The following is a 20599-nucleotide window of genomic DNA, read 5'->3' on the forward strand; positions in this document are numbered from 1 at the left end:
AACTACCTCCTCTTTGCCCTGTTGGCACTGGTTGGCATCGCAGCATGCTATATGGCCTTCATGACTATGAACCTACAGTCCTACAGTGGGGAGGCAGCATGCCCCCCTTCACAGGACTTTGCAAGAAACGCCACTTGCAAGCATTGCAAAATTTCATGTATTCCAATCTTTAAAATGTTCTGAACTCACACATGAAGGGTATTTTGCTTGCTTCATCTTTTCTTAGAACTGCTCTGTTTCCCTTCCTTTGTCCTGTTCTAAGAGCTGGGTCAATTTTAAAGAGGAAAAAAATAGGGAAAGGCATATGTGTTTGATATTTATTCTCATTTTGTCCTCAGAAGACTGGACACAGCTTCTTCTGAGCTTTTGCATGAAGCCAACTTGTCACATAGTTTTAATTCTGAAGGCTGTACTCCCCTACCATGCACACATGCTCTCTTTCTGTTTCTGATTCTTTCCCTTTTTGTTTGTTGACCTCCAGTATTTGACACTTCTAATGCTTGGCAATTTGTAAAGCACCCTTCATGCTATTTCATTTCTTCACATCCCTGTGAGATGGGCAGGCCTTACTCCCATGCAAAGGCTAGGATAGGCAGGTCTTATTCCTATGCAAATGCTAGTCTGGAGGGGTGAGCACCATGCTAACAAGTGGAGGAGCCAGGACTGAGCCTCAAGTCTACTGGCCCCTCAGCTAATATTTTGTTTGCCCTGCCCAAGCTTCTTTGCAATGTGAGAGACTGAAATGAGGTTTAAAAAGTGCACATGTCTAAAAGGACAATAGCTAAGCAGTAACATCTGTGCATTTGTTTTCCAATCTTAAGAAGCACTGTTAGAAACTGTGGAGTAGAACCCTGCAGACTAGTTGGCATGAAGTCAGTCAGCTGGGGAGGGAAAATGCTTCCAAGGTGCTTTGGTTTCATCATTGCAAAACCTAAGTCATACCTGCATAAGCATCAGCTAGCCTTGACAAGAGGTACTGCTGGGGTTTTGCATTGGTCCTCAGCCAGAAGACGGTAACAGCTAGAAACACCAAGCAGGATGCACTTTGGATGAGTGACTGGCTCCTCAGAGATGCAGTTTCTCACCTGCAAAGAGGGACAATGGCTCCTTGCCCTATCCCAGGGCCTACAGTGTACTGGATTTCATAACATGTTTCAGCAGATGTATAAACATAGGACACTTTATTATGCTTTTGATAATAAATCTTAAAACCTGAAGGGAGACTTGCGGAATCACTTCCGTTAAAGGCAAGTGACTCTGAATTACATTTGATGAATTATGTTTGACCTTGACTTTTTTCAAGTTAAGAATGTTAACCTCATGGCAAGTGCAAACATTTTACTCCTACTTTGGCTTTATAGCTTCACTTCCTAAGACTTTGCCTGTGACATTCTGAAGTTTCTTTCCCCTTGTATTATAAGATGCTCTTATCTTTGAAACAATCCAAATATGAAGGGGATCTTCTGCATGGATGTAGCTTTTGCATCATCCCTCGGCCATGGACCGAGAAGTACCATGGCCCACTGGAGGCCTTGATATGTATAGCTGCAGCAAAGTCACAGAGAGTGGTTAGGAGCCACAGCATTTAAGCAGGAGGGCCAGGGACCAGTTTGATATTTACCCCAACCTCTGAAACCGGCAGAGGGTAGCTGCGGTATGTTTTGCCTATTAGAGTGATCTAGTAGACAGGAATTCATTATGGGGTTACATGAAGTCTAACTTCTGCCAAAATGGCTCACACAATAAACCCAAGTCACCTAAGAGAAAGGAATAGAGGAGTAGACCATGTATGCTTGTTTTCATTCATTTGTTCATTTCACAAACATATATTAAACAACTCCTACATGCCAGGCCCTGCCCAAGGTGCTGGAGGCAGGCAGAGACCCAGGGACACTTGGTCTCCTTCTGTCACCGGCTAGGATTAGGGGTGGCGGATTTACTATAGACTGGGCTCAGTGCTGAGTTACACGAAGAGCACAGAGGAGATGGATCTAACCCAAGCTTGAGGGTTAGGATATTGGGATTTTTGAGCTGAAAATCACCCTTAAGGCCATCCAGTTCAAGCTTTTCATTTTGCAGACAGGGACAGCAACTTGGCTGGGGCCTGACCACCAGTGGGGAATCCCACTGGCCATCAGGCTGCCTGCTGCCTCTGTGTATGCCACACACAGCATGGTGGCAAACCTCAGCTCCATGCAGACCACTTGAGCTGTTAATACACCCTGTTGTTATAAAATGGTTATGTTTCCTGAGAAGAAAAATGTAAACTCCATGTGAATAAATATTTTGGGGAATATATATTCAGTGGGTTGACGAAGCTCTGTTTTATTTCTTAGCTCTTGACTAATTGTTCCAAAGAGGAGGTATTTGTTATGTCTTATTTAGTGCAACTTTCCAAGGAAGATAAGTCCATCCACACAATTAATCGGAGTTAATGGTTATAAAGTTTGAATAGTCCAAAAATGGATCATTTAACACTATGTTGGAGAGGAAGGGGAGATGCAAGGACAAACATCAGTGAAAGCAGTGAAGCAAAATGTGTAAAACTTCAACCCAGTTTGCTATCAGACTGACCTGGGGTCATTTACAAATGTGGCTCTGTAAGCAAGTTATGTAATCCATTCTAAGCCTGCTTTCCTCATCTCAAAAAATGAAGATATCAGAAGTGTCAAAGTGTCTACATCATTGGATTGTCATAAGGATTTGACAAAGTAATGCATGAAAAGCACTTATCATATGCCCGGGCCTTAATATTCACTTGAAGAAATGTTCTGTCTTACTAGCCTGTAATCAGAATTTAACAAGTTGTGATACTGTTGATATGTAAATGATAAAACTGACACTGTGCGTGTATTTGTATTAATATATGCCTCTCCCTTGTCTTAGAAAGTACAACAGAAATCAGTGGGAAAGAAAAGCAAAAACAAACAAAGCCAGGAATAAAGCTGATGCCTACCCTGCAAACCTGCATCCTCGCTAAAGATGTACCACATGCTTCACTCAGAGCTTTCTCATAACCAATGCAAGGGAGACAGTCTGGTCAGTTATACAATGTTCAGCGTTCGGACAGCTGACAAATATCTAATGAGCACCTGCCACGTGCCAGACGCTATTCTATGTGTTGGCAATTCAGCAGTGAAGAGAACAGACCTATTTCTTGCCCCCACAGTGATTATATTTTAGTAGGGAGAAAAAAGGCAATACACACGGTGAATAAGATGATAGCGTGTTAAGAGGAGATACATGCAGTGGAGGCACAAAGCAAGATAAGGGAAATAGAGTGCAGTTTTAAATATGTTGGTTAGAGTAGCTCTCTCTAATTAGGATGGTGCCAATTGAGTACAGACTTGCAAGGGACTAAGGGAGCAGGCCATGTGGGTGTTTGGGAGAAGGGCATTCCAGGCAGAGAGAACCACCAGGGCAAAGGCCCTGAGGTTGGAGAAGTCTGGGTGTTTAGTGAATAAAGAGGAGGCCAGTGTGGCTGGAGCAAAATAACTGAGGCGGAGAGAGCAATGGAAGGTGAGGCCAGAAAGGTGCAGGGAGCTCCATTACACAAGGCCTTGTTGGGGAGCCATTGGAGGGTTTTGAGCAAAGGAATGATGTGATGTGACTTAGGTGTTTAAATAATCTCTCTAATACTGTATTGGAAATAGACTCTAAGAAAGCAAGTTTTTGGAAGCAGGGAAATCAATGAGAAAGTTATTTTAATAACCCAATCAAGAGGTGATGAGAAATGATTATAGGGTACTGAAAATGAGATCCATTTTGAAGAGAAGGGACAAAGATATTTCCTGATTGATTAGGAAATATCTAGGGATGTAAGAGAAAGAGAGAAGTCAAGGATGAACTCCTGGTTTTGGGCCTTAACAACTAAAGGACAGACCAAGTGGAGCAGGGGATCAGAAGTTCGGCTTTGGATATATGAAGCTACGAGATGTCCAATTAGACAGTCAGACAGCTGAGCTTGGGGTTCAGCAGAGAGATGGACAGTGGGTAGTTGCTCAGTAGGGCAGACCCCAAGTCAAAGAAGGAATCTCACCAGTCTAATGGTGCTGTCTGCCTTCTGTGTATGGCAGTGGCCTTACTGGACCTGAACTTGAAATTGTTTTCCAGAAACAGTGCTAGACTTTGAATTGCTCTTCACACACTCTTTAAATCCTCTCTCCTTTAATCTTCTTCCTTTTATTTATTGGCAAGGCCTTTGGATAGAATGAGAAAGATATTTATCAAAGCAAAGCTAGTAAACCCATAGCTCTGGCCTGATTGACCCCAAGCTCAGAATTTCAAAACCCAGTTGTAGCCCATGAGGTTATTACCTGGCTTACCCTAGAGGGCAGATATCAGCCACAGAAACATACTGTAGGGCTTACTTATGTTTTCTTAACGTGTGTGAATTCTACGGCTACTGAGTCCATTTGCCAGGAAAGAAGAAATTGCTTCGATAAAGAAAGAGCTGGTGGGCACCTCCTATGAGCCAGGTAGTGCAATAGAAGGAAAGAGCTATCTCGTTTCCTTCATTGCCTGGTCACATTTTGGAGTCCTTGTGGGCTTATAACAAAAAAAAAGTAATTCTTGTAGCAGCAGATTCTCTTATTCTGATAGTGCATCCTCACAATATGGTTCCATGATGAAATGTGTTGTGGCAGGCACCTCTGGGTCTTACACGAAAAAGTCATAAAGCATCAATTAAGATTACTCAGAATTCCTTCAATTGTTTCCTTGTCTTGGTCTTCATCACTGCATCCTCCGCTCCATTTTAATAACTCAACCCTGGCCTAGTGAAACTATTATTTAAATGTATATATCTATAACCTAAGAATTGGTGAAATTCCAAAACTTTTTCTCCCAGATTTTCTCCATCCTCTGGTACCATGTCTTTGTCTGCACCCGGTCACCTGGACTTGGAAGTTGGGAGCAGTGATTTATTGCTGTGTGCAATTCCCTGGCAGATACCAAATTTCTTTTCCACTCAGTGCAGGGTTCATCAAAGCTGCGATTTACTGAGTCCATTTTAGAAGAGCTAAGCGCTGATAATAAATAGTTTAGTGATCTGAAAGTCTGAAATGAGACCCTAAGAGACCTACACAGGGAAGACTTTACAAATGTCCCAAACTATTATTAGGACTGAATTTCCATATTATGCTTTATAGATGTTCAGTTGCAACAGTATCAAATGAGAGAATGTTTGAGGGCACTTAAGCCTCAAAAAAATGTGTTAATGGAGTACTAGAATGCCCTGTTAGATGGCCTTATCCTTTTATGTAACTTTTTTTCTTTTTTCTGATGAGTAAATCAAAGCAGTTTGCACAAGGAAAACCTAAGTCTGTGCCCATATTCTACACGTAACCTCCGTGAGTTGCTTCCCCTTCTGTAAGATGGGAATGATGAAATTAATACCTTCCCCAAAAGCTGTTATTTTCAGGAAGGAGGGAAGGAAGATTAAATGAGCTAAAACTGCATATTGCACTACCCGGCTCATAGTATGTGCCCAACAAGCATGAGTCCCTTTCTCACCTTGGAATGGAGCACCATGTGAGAACAGGTTGCTGGCAGTTCAGCGTCAGGGCTGGTCCAGAGTTAAGGTGGAAGCTGATGAATGTGTGAGCCTTGGCTACAGGGTAATATAGGCCTATGAACTGTTTGGCTTGAGGAAAGGAGAGAATGTCACCAAAGCAAATTCAGTTGTGCCTTACATTCCTGCTCAGTGCTTAATAAAGACTTGTACTCTGTCTCATTTGGGAGTCACAGCAGGAAAGATTCTTATTCCCATTTTATAGATGAAGAAACTGAGACTTAGATGAGCTACGTGAAATGCTAGTCATGGGGGCAGAGCCTAGACTGACGCTCTAGTCTTCTGACTTGTAGATCTATGTTCTGGCCAATGCTTCTTAGAACACTGCTATGAAGAATGGGCTCTGGGTCTCTCTGTCCAGCTTCAACTAGAATAGTTTTGACTTTACTAGACTCAAATGCTAAGGTGCTATGTAAAATTTCCTGTGATAAAAATTTCTGCTCTAAAAAAAAACTGAAAACCATTTCACTCTATCATGATATCTTTGCAGCATAATGGATCTCAAACTAAATTATATTGCATTAGCCTGAGACAAGATGCAAATAATCTTTCATTTATCCCATGATTATCTCAGTCTCTGTGGGCTAGAATCTGGGACAGTGTTGTCCCCATTTGTGAATGATGGAATTGGAAGCAAAAGTGGTGCTATGGTTTGCTCACTATACAGTGTTTGCTGTGGAATAGTAATCGTGTGGTTGCCTAATATGCCTGTTTAATCAGATCACAAATACAGTCTCAGAGTTTACCTGGTACAGGGGAAAAAAAGTTGACCAAGGATTGATTGTCTTAGCAGTGCTGAATGGATTTTTGTGTAAGTTTATATCTGTGCCTTTGTAAAATAAAAGAAGAAATTTCTCAGGACACTTAGCTCCGGAAAAACATCACTAAAGGGACTGGTGCTTTGTGGAATTCTGTAAATGTCCCAGAATCTATTGTGGTGTTGTACTTATGCCCCTGGCCACTGACTCTTAATAAACACTTCTCTAAAGCGCCAAGTTGGAGGTCTTAGATGGTCATGAAAAGATGCACTTGTTCTCCCCTGCCCATCTGCCCATGATGCCCACCAAGCCACACTCTGTTTCTCAAGGCATGCTGTGGAATGTGTTTTTCCTCTAACAGGGAACTAAAGGAGAAGATTCAGCCAGAAATCTTAGAGCTGATCAAACAGCAACGCCTGAACCGCCTCGTGGAAGGGACCTGCTTTAGGAAACTCAACGCCCGGCGGAGGCAAGGTATTGTTTCTGGGGACACTCCAAACTTGGACAGGGTAAACAGTGGCCTGCTCCCTGGAGCATCACAGGGGTGTGGTGTTAGTTTAAGGGTAGGCCATGCAGCATTGTACTCAGGACAGGAATAGCAGTCCAGGTCATTTCTGCTTCCCATGCACACCCGAAGAGCCACAGAAATGAAGAGCCATTCTTTGCCATTTAGTGCCACAAAACTGCTAGTGGTGGTGTCAACAATAGCTGGCATGTATATGAGCCTACCATGTGCCAGGTGCTTCTGAAACTCTAGTCTTCTGACTTCCAGATCTATGTTCTGGCCGATACCTATTATAATGCATTACTTTATCATGCATTTTATCCTCACCATAACCCTAGGAAGTAACTACTAGGATTATGCCCAGTTTACAGATTAGAAAATGGAGGCACTAAAGGGCTAAGAAACTGGCCCAAAGTCACAGAAGAGCAAGGATTCAAACTCCACAGCTCCAGGACCCTTCCTTTTAATGACTCCCCTTGGTGCAGGAGAGCTGGCACCCACTGTTGGGTTTGATCTTGAAGCTTTCAGCATGGATGGCCCTTATTGTCAAATCCCCCACACTGCTTCTCTTCTAGGACAGAATTATTTTATATGGGGATATAAGTAACAGTGAATTAAGATAGGGTAGCATCACTTACATAATTTCTCAAGGCAGATTTCTGAATTGTCTCTATAGACTCAACAGGTGGGAAACATGTCTAGCTGTTTCTTTCCTGGACAAGTAAAGCACCCTTGACTGTTTTCTTGCTCTCTTGACATGCTGCTGATCGCACAGCTAGAGTCTTCATACCACACACTCCTAGAAGCAAACAGCCAGAACATAAAACTGTAAAGTAAGATTTGGGAAGAGGCAAAGAGATTGAAGAAGAGGCAGGAGCAAGCACAGGCATTAGCAACTATACTAAGAACATCAGTTATGGCCCAGGAGAAACTTTGGCAGATATTTTGAAACCTGCTGGATGCCCTGCTCAGCCACAGAGCTCACCCACTAATGACAAAAATCATTTTGTGTTTGTCGGCTGAACTCATCCCCCAGCCATTTACTTTAACTGTCCTGTGCTGCATATTCAGTAAATTGGAAGTGTTTCTCATGTTACCATTAAACATCACATTGAGGAACTTCCGAAGGCAGAACTTCCTGGAGGAAGGAAAATGCAGTTTCTTCTCAGAGGATGAGAAGCTCTTAGAGTGAATTTCAGGCTGAGCCTCGGGAGAGGACAATGGGCAGAATAATAAGGGCTGAGTTACAGAGAAAGCCTCCTATTAGTGAGAGCAGTGGAAGAGGGAAGTCCTCCCTCCCATTCAGCCACTGAAGGATGAGTTCATGCCCTCTTCTCATCGCATTCCTTGCATCAGGTATCATGTCGGAGTAAATGGTGTTCCAAGAAGACCGCAGGGCTCAGTGGCAAGGACATAGCCCCAGAACCGGGCAATGTGGGTGCGGTCTTGCCTCTATACCTGTCCAGCTGTGTGACCTTGGGCAGTTTTCCCATCCAAAATGGGGATAGCAATGCCTGTCTTCTAGGGCTATCGTGAGGAAGAGAGGTGATTATGAATGTAGCAACAATAAACAACAAAAAAAGGGAGCTACTGTTGTTCTTTAAGATTGTGTAGGAAAAAAGCAGTGAGCCAGAGTGAGTGGACTTGGTGCTAGGCTTCTCAGTTCTTTAATGAACCATCTTTAGATGTCTTCTGATGTCTTTAGAAGGACACATGACCTCTCAAGGCCCCAAGTTGTCATCTGTAAAGTGGGAGGACAGGATTAGGGGATCCAGGAGCTCATTTAGTCAGAGAGCCGATTGTATGCCCTGATGTCTTTATTGCCTTTGGAAAAAAATCAATGTTTGGGATATACTGCCCCCATAAAGATGATTTATAAGATTTTTACTTACTTGACATTGGGCAAAGGACACAGAAGTTTGGGGATGGGAAATGGCAAATAGACACCCAATGCTTCTACTGCTGCCCAGCTAGAATCCCTCACAACCTAGCTCCTAGCACCAATTTAACCTTCTAGTCTACTGCGTCATGAGAATTCCCTGACTAGGTTCAAGTGGATGGGTTCTATCAGAGTAATCCTGTTTCTAGATGTATTAATTAACAGCGTTTTTGTTGTTGTTGTTGTTGTTTAAAAAATGTTAGTCCCGTATCTGTAAATTTTTCCAATTTTCTAATAATGAACTACCTCCTGAACAAAAAAAAATATTAGCATCTAGATTATAAATTTATGAGTTGAACTCCCTAGGGAGCATGACCATCTGTGTTTAATACAAAATCATCCTTCCGAGTGCAGAAAGGAAGGCTTTTTGGTATTTGGTAAATGGATTTGAAATCTGGTGACTGGTTCTGTGCTTAAAAATAGGGATTCAAAGCAGACTGTGCTGAAATTGGTTTCCTATCACCCCATCAAAACATTCCATTTAGATTTACACAGATTAATGAGAACATGACATTTTTAATCCCTTCAGAAAAGATGCACTTCTACATGAGACCTCAGACTGGGATGGACAACTGCCTGCCAGATGTCATCACAGGTTCAAGAGCAGACACTCCCAGTGCAGGAGCCAGCACCATACTCCCTTTAAACTTGTCTGACAATGAATAGGATACAGATGAGTGAATTTAAGTAGTTAACTTTATAAGGGAAAATATGAAAGAACTTACAGTTCCACAGAACTGGAAAGTGATGGAACAAATAGAGAGTACTCGACTATACCACATTTGGCTAGAAGATCCCTGAGTTGATACTTGGCGATCCTTCTGCCTGTCTCATGTGCAACTCTGCTACTGGAATAGTCAGATGCAGACATTTACAGATTGGGGTTTCTGGGAATTCTAACCACATTAGAACTGAGAGGTAATATTTCTCAAAAGACACAATCAGCTGGGCTGAAGTCCCTGCTCCCTACTCACTAGCTGGGTAGCCTCGGGCAATCTGCTCAATGTCTTTGTGCTTCTCTTTCTTCTTCTTTCAAATGGGGATGATGTTAGTTCCTCTATCAAATAGCCGTAAGGGGTAAGTAAAATTATACATATAGCACTTTGATGCTGGGCAGATTATCAAACATTCATTGATGATTTTAGCTCGTAGCGCCTCAGAATACAGAATTATTATTATTATTATTATTATTATTATTATTATTATTATTTGAGACAGAGTCTTGCTCTGTCACCCAGGCTGGAGTGCAATGGCATGATCTCGGCTCACTGCAACATCTGCCTCCTGGGTTCAAGCAATTCTACTGCCTCAGCCTCCCAAGTAGCTGGGATTACAGGCACCCACCACCATGCCTGAGTAATTTTTTGTATTTTTAGTAGAGATGGGGTTTCACCATGTTGGCCAGGCTGGTCTTGAACTCCTGACCTCAGATGATCCACTTGCCTCGCCTCCCAAAGTGCTGGGATTACAGGTGTGAGCCACTGCACCTGGCCAGAATATAGATTTCTAAACACAGGAGGTGGAGTGGCATTGGAGGCCACTAACCTGCATCACTCCACTCTCTCCCCAAGCTTATACTTACTGACCATGAAGTATAAGCCCTGGTCGCAGAATCCTTGGCATGGAAATTGCCTGACTTCTGTGTTCCCTGGACTCCTGCAGGAGAGATTTCAGATGAAACCCCAGAAGTTGTCTGTGTTAGGGACACTGTATTAGTCCATTCTCGCATTGCTATAAAGAAATGCCTAAGACTGGCTAATTTATAAAGAAAAGAGGTTTAATTGGTTCACAGTTCTGCAAGCTGTACAGGAAGCATCACAGCTTCTGCTTCTGGGGAGGCCTCAGGAAACTTCCAATCATAGTAGAAGGCAAGGGGTGAGCAAGGAACTTCACATGGCCACAGCAGGAGGAAGACAGGGAGAGGGGAGGTGCCACACACTTAAATAACCGGATCTCAAGAGGACTTGATCACTATACAGTACCAAGGGGAGGATGGTGCTAAAACATCCATGAGCACTCCGCCCCCATGATCCAGTCACCTCCCACCAGGACCCACCTCCAACACTGGGGATTACAATTCCACATGAGATTTGGTGAGGACACAGATCCAAATGATATCAGCCACTATTTGCTTCATGAGAATCTGTAGGCTCAAGAACTGCCCCCTACTTCTCTTGTATTTCAGAGATGAAGGTCTTTCAGAATCACTTGCATTGAATGGCCTTGGTAAGAGTCCAGGGCTAACACTGGAAATCATTTCAAGAAGTGATAACATGAAACCTCCTGCAGAGAACAGTGTCTGTTTCATTGACTGGCATTCCCTAAGTGCTGACATGACAGGCTTATCTTGGAACTCGGTGTTGGGCAAAATGCATGCCTACCACTCCTGCCAACAAGGCTGGTATATCTTACATTGCTCTGGAGGCCCCGTCAGAAGACCTAGAGCCAAGTGGTGCGTTCAGGCACGGTAACCACATTGCCCTGTTGTGGGGAGCAGGTCATTCCTTTCTTCATCCTTGGTTGAAATTTTATTTTAATATTTTGTTACAAAAAGGCAGGTATACATAAATACATATTTTCAAATTATGAAAAGCCAGTTCATTTTCAGGAAAAAAAGGCATTTCCCAATAGGTCAGAATAATGCATAATCATTGTTCCCAAAAGATGGAGGGGCAGTAGTGTGGACGAGAGGGACTACTATTGACTGGAAGAGCAGGAAAGTACAAATATGTTTTGAGAACCAATTCTGGAAGATGTAGGATCCATACTTTTTGTGTGTTTTACTCATATGACTATTATACTTATGAAGAACAGGGATTTCTGAGGTTTTTATAATTAGGCCAAGGCCCCGAAGCTAATAAGAATCAGAACCAGGTGTGTCACCCAGGTATGTGTGACTTCAAGGCATCTGTTAGACCAAATCATCTTGGAAAGTACCTGGGAACTCAGGTGTCATTTGCTGTGAGCAGCTGTGTCCAGGGAGGCAGAATTCAGAATCAAAACACAAATCTGTCCTTTTAAAGAAAGCTCAGTGAAGTGAGGAAGATTTGATGCCCTTCATCGGTATCGATAGTTGTTTCCCTTTTTTGCACCAACAAAAAAAATCTTAGATCTCATCACCCAAAAGATGACATTTCCCTTTAAACACGTTGCTGGGTCCCTCTTGTTTTGTGACTTGGAAAGGTTGGACCTTAGGCAGAAAGCTGACCTTGTTCTGAACACACAGAAGACTTGGCACATTTTAGGTTATCCTTGGGAAAATTCAGAATCCTCATGGAAGTGTTCTAAAGACATCTTTTACAAAAACCTGTTCTCCTCCCTAATATAGGACTCTTAGGGCCCCCGGGGTCAGCCCCCAGCTGCTGACAGCGGGCTCTGCACTCAAGACAAAGATGTGTCCTGATTCCACGGCAGTCTTGGGGCTTGGTTCTTGCTGTGCCCTGTGTCTCACTGAACTGGCTGGCATTTCACACCTAGCAGTGGTTGCTACTCTTCACCTTGCTGGGCTTTCCCAGAGACCTGGGGACCAGCCCCAAGCTTGTCTTCAGCCTGGATGATGAAAACAGACAGTGGGCTACACTATCTGATAGAACTACCTATGGCTGTTTAAGTTACTTAAAATGAAAGAAAATTTATAATTTGTTTTCTTAGTATTGGATAAAACAGATAATAGAGAATTTCCATCATTGCAGGAAATTCTGTTGGACGGCACTGCAAAAAATTACAGTTGACAGTGGTTATTAGCTCCATAGCAATCTATGTGACATTGGGAATAGCTTTAATCAGCCCTTCCCAGGCTCGTGAGCTGTGAAAGCAGCTTTTCCCTCTTATCCTTCACGCGCGCACACACACACACACACAAACACACACACACACACACACATACGATTGAACCACGAAATTCTCCCCATATTTTGTTTTGGGTTTGGAGACCAAGCCTGGCTATTAACATACTCTCATTACTCATTGACTGGAAGACCTCCATATTAACTCTTATTTTCACCTAAATGCTAGTAAACAATCTTTGATAATGTTCTCACTGCTTCCTGCTAATTGCTTTTAGTGATGCAACTCACTCTTTCATCGCCCAGAGGGATAAAGGAACGAGTAACATCATGCTGGGGTTTGAAAGGAAAATACACATTTTTCTTGCCATAAAAGAAACTGCAAATCAAGCTGCTGCTGGTGGCTGACACTGAAACTGTCTCACCCAACATGTCGACGCACTGTGCTGATGCTATCCTTGTAGCGGCTTTCCCTTCAGGACAGAAATACACAATGTCTAAGCCTTCCAAACCTTAGGACTCCAGTTTTACTGTGAGGAAGATACTGGCTGAGTAGCCTCCCATTTGATTATGAGTCAAGACAAGTTTCTCAGCCTTTTCAGCCCCTTTTTCCAATATTTTTCCATCCATCCAAGACTTTCTAATTGGTGGGGAGGAGTGGAACACATCACTTATATCTGTGATGTACCGATCTTTTTGCTTTTTATCATTTTAGTAGTAGACAGAAGAAAAGAAACTTGTATAGGATAAGAGAACAGAGGCAGGAGGAAAACCAGGACACGATGGTGTCATACAAGTCAAGGGAATTTAAGCTCTGGAAAGGAGGAAGGTCTGTCTGCTGTAGACCCTTTGGGTTTTCTTTAAACAAACATCAACTGCAACTTTGCAAGGAAGACGGCTGTTTTGCTTCTTGAAACTCTGATAAATAGCCACTGTTCTATAATCATTTCCGAATGTAAGAATGTGTTGCACAAGAGATTTCTGCATTCCTGTTTTTCTCCATAGGATAGCCAGAGTTACTGATTTGTCCCAGTTCCTACTTCCCAGACCTGGGAAACAACATCTTTCTCTCTTAGCTGCCATGAAGAACTGAGGGAGCTCCTTTTCCCTGAGCTCCTTGGCCTTGTCTTTCATGTCTGCCTTCCATTCTAAAGATGTTTCACTACACCGAGTAGAGTGCTGTGTGCATTGTAGACAGCCACGCAGCAAGTATTCATTGGATAAACAAATTTATCCTGAAAGTAGAGCAGCAAAATTTTTGAAATCTTACAAATCAATATATCTTACATGTGAATATTAAGCTGTGCAATTTACTCTACAATAATATATGTTTGTATTATACTGTGCACCAGATAAATTTCTTAATTCCTCTCCTCAAAGTCAATTGAGTGTCATAGATCTTGTTTGATTGTGACACATTGGCTTGGCTTCAAGTCCCACTGCTGACCCCTAGAGTTTACTTACCCCAGCTCAAGAAGTAAGGGATTCCTATAAAGCACAGGCTAAGATCTAACTGACAATAAGCCCAGCATGTCCAAGTACCACTTCTCACTGTCTTCCTTCCCAGCCTCTATCACCCTTTAGTTCCTCAGTTAGCCACACATATCACCTAGATGCAGCAAGGAAAGGAAAACTTTATGGCAGATTTCTCCAGCTGGCTTTCTGGTCATCACAGCCACGTAGGGCAGGGGAAAGAACCTGTGCGGAGAGGCAGCTGCCACAGGCCCCCAACAGCACTGTTGACGTTCGGAAAGCCATTGCCTCCTGCTCTGGAATTCACAATTCCTGTTGTGAGTTACAAGTCAAATTCCCAAAGTTGCTGTCCTCATAGAAAACCCATAAGTACACATTTGCCTAATTTAAATGTCTGTGAATTACTCAGAGTTTTCTCCCTTTCAAATGCTCTCCCAGCAAAATGACCCATGTTTGGTATATATATAGCATAATTTTGAAACTTAGCAATTTCAAATGTTTTCCTAGCTGTTAAATGACCTTTTTCCTGCTCAATTTTTTTCCACCAGAGTTCAGATTCCTTTAAATCTATGGATTGCTGTATTCTGACTATGCTTCGGAATTCTCAAACCCTATTTAAAGACAAGGAAGATAAGAATCACAGAGACGCTCTCCTTTTGTGGATCAAATTTGGGCATTTTCTTTGTTCATTGTGTGGCTTTTACTTCCATTCTTAAAACTTCTATTTCTATTAAAAGAATCATAATTAAACCATGGGTTTGCAGTGACAGCAATTTTAGAGAGAAAACCACTTTTCTTAAAATATAATGAAGAGCTTTTTAGTCAGAGTGGCTTCAAAACAAATTATATTTCAGGCACAATAATGAGGTAACTTGGCCAAGGCCTCAAAGGGTACCAACCGCACAGTGGTGCAAAGGGGCTTGTAGGTGACAGACACTTCTTGCCTTAGGCATTTTGATCAGGTCCCCTTGGGTCTTCATTTATCAGCTTAGCCTACACCAACTGTGCAACTTTTATGTGTCAGACACTGTGCCAAGAGATTGGGACATTGCAATTATGAAGACAGTGACTGTCAACAGAGAGACTGAGAGTCTTCCACACTGTCAGGGCTGGAGTCCTCTTCTCCTATCAGTATTGTTCACAATACACCCTCAAGGGCAAGTTGCTTACCTAGTGTCTGTAGCAGATAATGGGAAATACTAAGGTGTTAACATTAGGCTCCAATATTGCCAGTCCAAGCCAAACTGGTGGTGCAAAGGAGACTCTAGAACATCTCAGAGGATGGGGAGAGGCCCTTCAGCTGCAGGGATCAAAGGGGGCTTCCTGGAGGAGACAGCTGCACAAGCATTGCTGTCACAGTTCAAGTTCCTAATCTATAAAAAATGCTCTTTGCCTCTTTCTTCCTGCCTCATAGGCTTACTCAAAATTTCTTCTCACTTTTGAGAGACTGAGGCAGTAAAGTTGAGGAAGTTGTTTATAAGAATGACCGTAATCCCCTGGTCATGCCTATCCAGATAAGCAAATTCTGGGAATTGGAGAAGAGAATGATTGTGCAGGTCCCCATTCTGTAGCTAAATCCCTGAATTATTTAGATGAATTCCTCATGAATCCCACCACCGTGTGTATCACCAGTTTCCTAACAATTCGTTCATGATTAATGTGTGTGTGGTAGCCTCGGGTAGGGGTTTGTTGTATCAGCTAAAATATGGCCTTGGACACAACTGTCTCAACAGTCTGAAATTCTCAGAGAGGAAAGTGGAAGCAGAAACATTCTGAGAAATCTGTTTTTTTCTATATCCCCCTCCCTCTTTTGTCTGTAAATGAATACGGAGCAGTTCCCATGGTGGTTATCATTAGTGATAAAATACCCTCTGGAAACCACCACCTCCTAAAATCTATTGCTATTGAGCTTGAAGGGGTCGATGACTTTACTAATGGTTACCAAATGTATAGCAAGCAGGACAGGTGTTAAGTAAATATCAAACTCCAAAGGGAAGTTACTGTGCAGGGCCCTAGAATTCATCCTTCCTCAGGACTTAAAATCAGATGAACTGCTTGTTTCCTCCAGGCAAGAGTATTAAGAAATAACCAGGCTAGTATTTCTATAAACCAGAATCACTTACCTTGTAAACTTGTGTTTTTTCTCTCAGACAAGTTTTGGTATTGTCGGCTTTCGCCAAATCACAAAGTCCTGCATTACGGAGACTTAGAAGAGAGTCCTCAGGGAGAAGTGCCTCACGATTCCTTGCAGGACAAACGTAAGTAGCTCTCCTTGGCAGAGGCCTGAGTGTTGGTCCGTTGGTTGTTTCCTAATCACAATATATCATGCAGCGAAACTATCAGCCTAAGTAAGCCCTTTGAACACATCTCATCTAGTTGTAAGTCTTGGCCTGAGCCATCTCATCAAATACAAGACCTGGATGGACTTGGGGTTTGGAACTGAACAGGGGAGAATGTAAAATGGATGCAAAGGTATCTTCACTGAAAGACGTAAACCTGGGGTTCAAATGTCCATTTTTTACATTGTTTATCCAGGTGCTGTGTCAAGGAGCAAAACCAATACAAACCTGACTCTGTCAGTTGTCTTTTTCTAAAAACCCATAATAATTTCTTATTTTCATAATGTATATGCCTGACCCCTACAACATTTATTCTTTACAATTTTGTGTATCCCATAGTTATGACACAGAGTTAATGGCAGCTCCAAATATAGCTAGTTTCCCTCAAAGACACTGAAAATGATGATCAGTTACCTCTACTGTTTGCTAAATATTTCTCTTGTATATTTTTTGACTTTTTCTGTATGTTGTCTGTTTTAACATGCATGCTTTTGAAGAGACAGTCATGTGCAGGATTCTTTTAGCCCCACACGGAACCAGGTGCCAGGTTATTTTGACAGTGTTAGCCACACAAATTAAACAAGTATTATAGAAACACTGAAATACACAAGGGTGATAAATTAATTTGAGGAGAAATGAGATAAAATGAACGTAGCCTCAGAGGATATCCCAGGTAGAAAAATCCGAGAGGGAGAAAACATTCAGAGCACTTTTAAATAACCTTTAAAAGTCACCTTGGCCTTGCAGGATTCAGATAAGCGTGTCCCAGATAGAGTCCTTACCCAGAGTCTCACACCTTCTGTCCTGTCACGCCCAGACAGAGTCCTTACCCAGAGTCTCACACCTTCTGGCCTGTCACCCTGGGGCCCATGGAAGTCAAATCTGGATTGCCTTCCTTACAACTTACGGCCATTGAAGGCGAAAATAACCCAGGAGTGGGAAATTTCCTGACACATTCAGACTCTGCGCTGACATCTCAGGCAGACAGCCTGGAACATTCACTCTTCCTCCAGCTTAAAAATGGGACAGTCTGGTCTTTGTAGTGTCATTTAGTTCAGAAAACAATCTTGTTTTCTTTCATAGGAGAACTTTCTTCCCAGCCCACATTATTGGCTCCCTAAGTCAGGGTTTACAGAAGGAAATCTGAAATCCACTGCTGCAGAGAGCCTGGGACACTGTCTATGCCTCCCTGCTTTGGGGCAGGAGTTAGGGGTGTCCTGGGCCTCTACCTGTAAATGAGGATCCTCCCTTAGTTCAAGCCTTCCCCACCCCACCTTGGCCAAGCTATAGAGCAGTGATTCTCTAAACGTGGTCCCTGGAACATCAACAGCAGTATCACCTAGGAACTTCTTAGCAATGTACATTCTCAGACCCCATTCCCCAGCCTAGCTGAATCAGAAACTCAGTGGGTGGGGACCGGCCATCTCTGTTTTTACAGATGTTCCAGGTGGTTCCGACATGCACATTTTGAGAGCTATGATTCCCCAAACGTGGCTTTCACTAATAATTAAAAAAAGAAAAAAAAAGTTTAAGTAAATTAATAGTATATTGCTAACTTTTAACTTGGGCCAAAAAAAAAGGATATTAAAGAAATAAAATCTAAAGTTTAATATCACAACCCTTTCATGAAAGAAAGGACCCTCAATTACAAGAAAATAAAAAGTAAGAAGGACCTAATCTTAGATAAAAGACAGTCCCTTCTGCTAAACTAAATTAGCTCTCTGAAAAACTCACACCGGTGTCCTCATTTTTCTGCATTTGCTATTAACTGGTGAAAATCTCACTGGTGTGAACTCCCCTGTGAACTAGGAACTGACCAGAGCCCAGCGATGTGGAATCACTGCTCTGCAGTTGGAATCACCGCTCTGCAGTGGTTAAACAGAAAGAGTTAGAGGTTATTGTTGGTTGAAACAAACAGCAGCTCCCTAGGAGGTCCGGGCCCCACAGCCCCATTCTTAACCTGTCACAAGGGGAAAAGTGGTCAGGACAGAACAAACACAACCTGACTCCCCATATGGTCCAGTGAATCTGCTCTCCCACTAACAGGACATAGTGTTAAACAACAGGGATGTAATCACTTCTCAACCCAAAGATAGGCACTTGACTGACAGGTTTACCAGGTGTTAGCACAGCACCCCCATGCTAAATGGCCAGCTACCTAGGAAATTGGCAGCCACAGCAACAAAGCCTTGTGTAGGGGCAGTTCCTGGTCTTGCCCACAAGCTGATGTCCCCCAGTTCTGCTAAGACCCTCACTCCCAAGACTCCAGGGTGAAAATAACTAACCTGGAACCAGAGGTGCTGATGCCAGGGAGAGCCGGCTTGCCAGGGTGAGTGCAGGAGAGCAAGGCCACAGCTGCAAATCTCCACACAGCTTTTCACAGTGGCCACTGAGCAAGGCTGGTTCTTGAAGGGGTTGTGATAGCCCCTCCTGACCATGCCTCCAAAACTCTTAGCAATCGTTTTCCTCTGAAATGAAGTTCCAAAGAGCTGCTCCAAAAACAGTTTATCCATTGCATGATGAACTAAGATTGCATACTTGTACGCATCTATTTATCTGCACAAGTATTTATCCACACCTTGTGGCAGAGTGTGTGTGTGAGAGAGAAAGACAGAGTGTATGTGTGTACTAGTAAGATTGTATCCTTCTGCACGTATGTGCTAGAGAAATGGGGATACTCATGTAATGAGTTGAAATGAAGCAATACTGTGCCTGAGACCAAAAAAAAAAAAAAAAAAAAAAAAACGGCCTAGGAAGCTGAAGTTTCCTGCTGCAGGCCTGCCACCTTGGTTTGCATTTAATTCCAATTCTACATTCTGCCTAGAGCAAAATAGCCACCTTTTGGAACCCTTAAAAGTCAGAAACCCCATTCCACTGGAAAAATGAGTCGTGCCTTTAATTAATGTTCAGTGTCACTGCCCTTGCCATGTACCATTGCCCTCTCTTGAGACCAAGGCAGAGATCGTCTTGTGCCCCTTGAGTTAATCAGTGCTGAATACTGAGCTATTGATAAATCAAATAGTAAAATGGAGTTTTCTTAATACAGACAGTACACATGATTGAGGGTGCCTCTTCGGCTGTCTTCTCCAAAGCTTTAGGAAATCTTTCACTTTGTGTTGCTTTTCTTTGTCAGGAAACTTGGCCTTTGAAAATCGACATCTTCTTACATCCCCACCTTCCCCATATCCCTCCCAAGCTGACTTACAGGTTGCCATAGCCCCCAACAAACACAGGACCCCATTGCTTTGCAGCCATGCCCTGGGTTCCTCACTGCCTCCCTTTGAAAGAATCTAGGCCAGCATTCCTCGCTCCCACATCAGAGGGGGCAGGGAGGAAAGTGCTGGCTCACCCGCCCATGCGGAGATTAAGCCTGCTCCAGTGGATGCGGAGAGCGGCAACACAGGGAGGCACCGTAGGCAATTTGGGTCACCAAAGCACACAGAATAATTCAGGTCCCTCCATCTACAGAATTAACATTATCTGATTATTGATAATGGGAATAATTGCAAATGGCATTTATTGAGTGCTTACTATATACCAGGCCCTATGCTAAGGGCTTTACGTAAATTATTCTCAACAACCTAAAGAGGTAGATAATATTGTCCATATTTTACAGAAAGGAAACTGAGATACAGAAAGATTAAGTAACTTATTCAAAGTCATAAGATTAGTAAATAGTAACGCAAAGATCTGAATGTAACTGTCTAACTCCATGGCCCAGATTTTCACCCACTACTGTGTACTGCCTAGATTAAAAACCAACAGTGATCTCAGCTCCAGCATCAGGATTTAACTCTCAGAGCAACCATATGGGATAGATAATGTTAGAGTTACACATTGCAGACAAGGAAACTGAGGTTCTGAAAACTTAAGCCCAAAGTAGTAGAGGAGGTTAGTGGATGTAGAATTCAAACCCTGGCACTCTGATTCCAAAGGCACATCTCTCCCCACCATTCCATGTCATGTGGCTGATCTGCTAGGCCAAAGAGACCAGATTCTTCATGCAGCTATCCTGGGATCAGCCTGTACCTCCTCATATTTCTACCCACAGGAGCTTCTACTACGGAGCTGTGCACACAGCAAGAGCTCAAGCCTTCCTAGCTACTTCCTCTGAATGGTTTCTGCCTGAACTTGGATCTCAGTGATGAAAGCTGAAACTGTTTTCATCGTGGGTGGCCACATTTGCTTTTTCAGTAGTAGTTTTGTTTTAAATCACAATTAAACTTCC

The 20599-nt window shown here is 42.8% G+C and overlaps 1 protein-coding gene across 5 annotated transcripts in view; it reads left to right on the plus strand.

Annotated features, from left to right (window-relative positions):
- Positions 1-20599, plus strand: part of ELMO1 (engulfment and cell motility 1) — a 578573-nt gene that overhangs the window by 538881 nt on the left and 19093 nt on the right. For all 5 annotated transcript variants that reach the window (XM_007981596.3, XM_007981595.3, XM_073008962.1 and 2 more), the window contains 2 exons: positions 6692-6804; positions 16183-16290. In XM_007981596.3, the coding sequence (XP_007979787.1) occupies positions 6692-6804; positions 16183-16290 (221 nt within the window). The remainder of the gene's footprint in view (positions 1-6691; positions 6805-16182; positions 16291-20599) is intronic.

This window comes from Chlorocebus sabaeus, chromosome 21 (assembly GCF_047675955.1).
Source record: "Chlorocebus sabaeus isolate Y175 chromosome 21, mChlSab1.0.hap1, whole genome shotgun sequence".
NCBI lineage: Eukaryota > Metazoa > Chordata > Mammalia > Primates > Cercopithecidae > Chlorocebus > Chlorocebus sabaeus.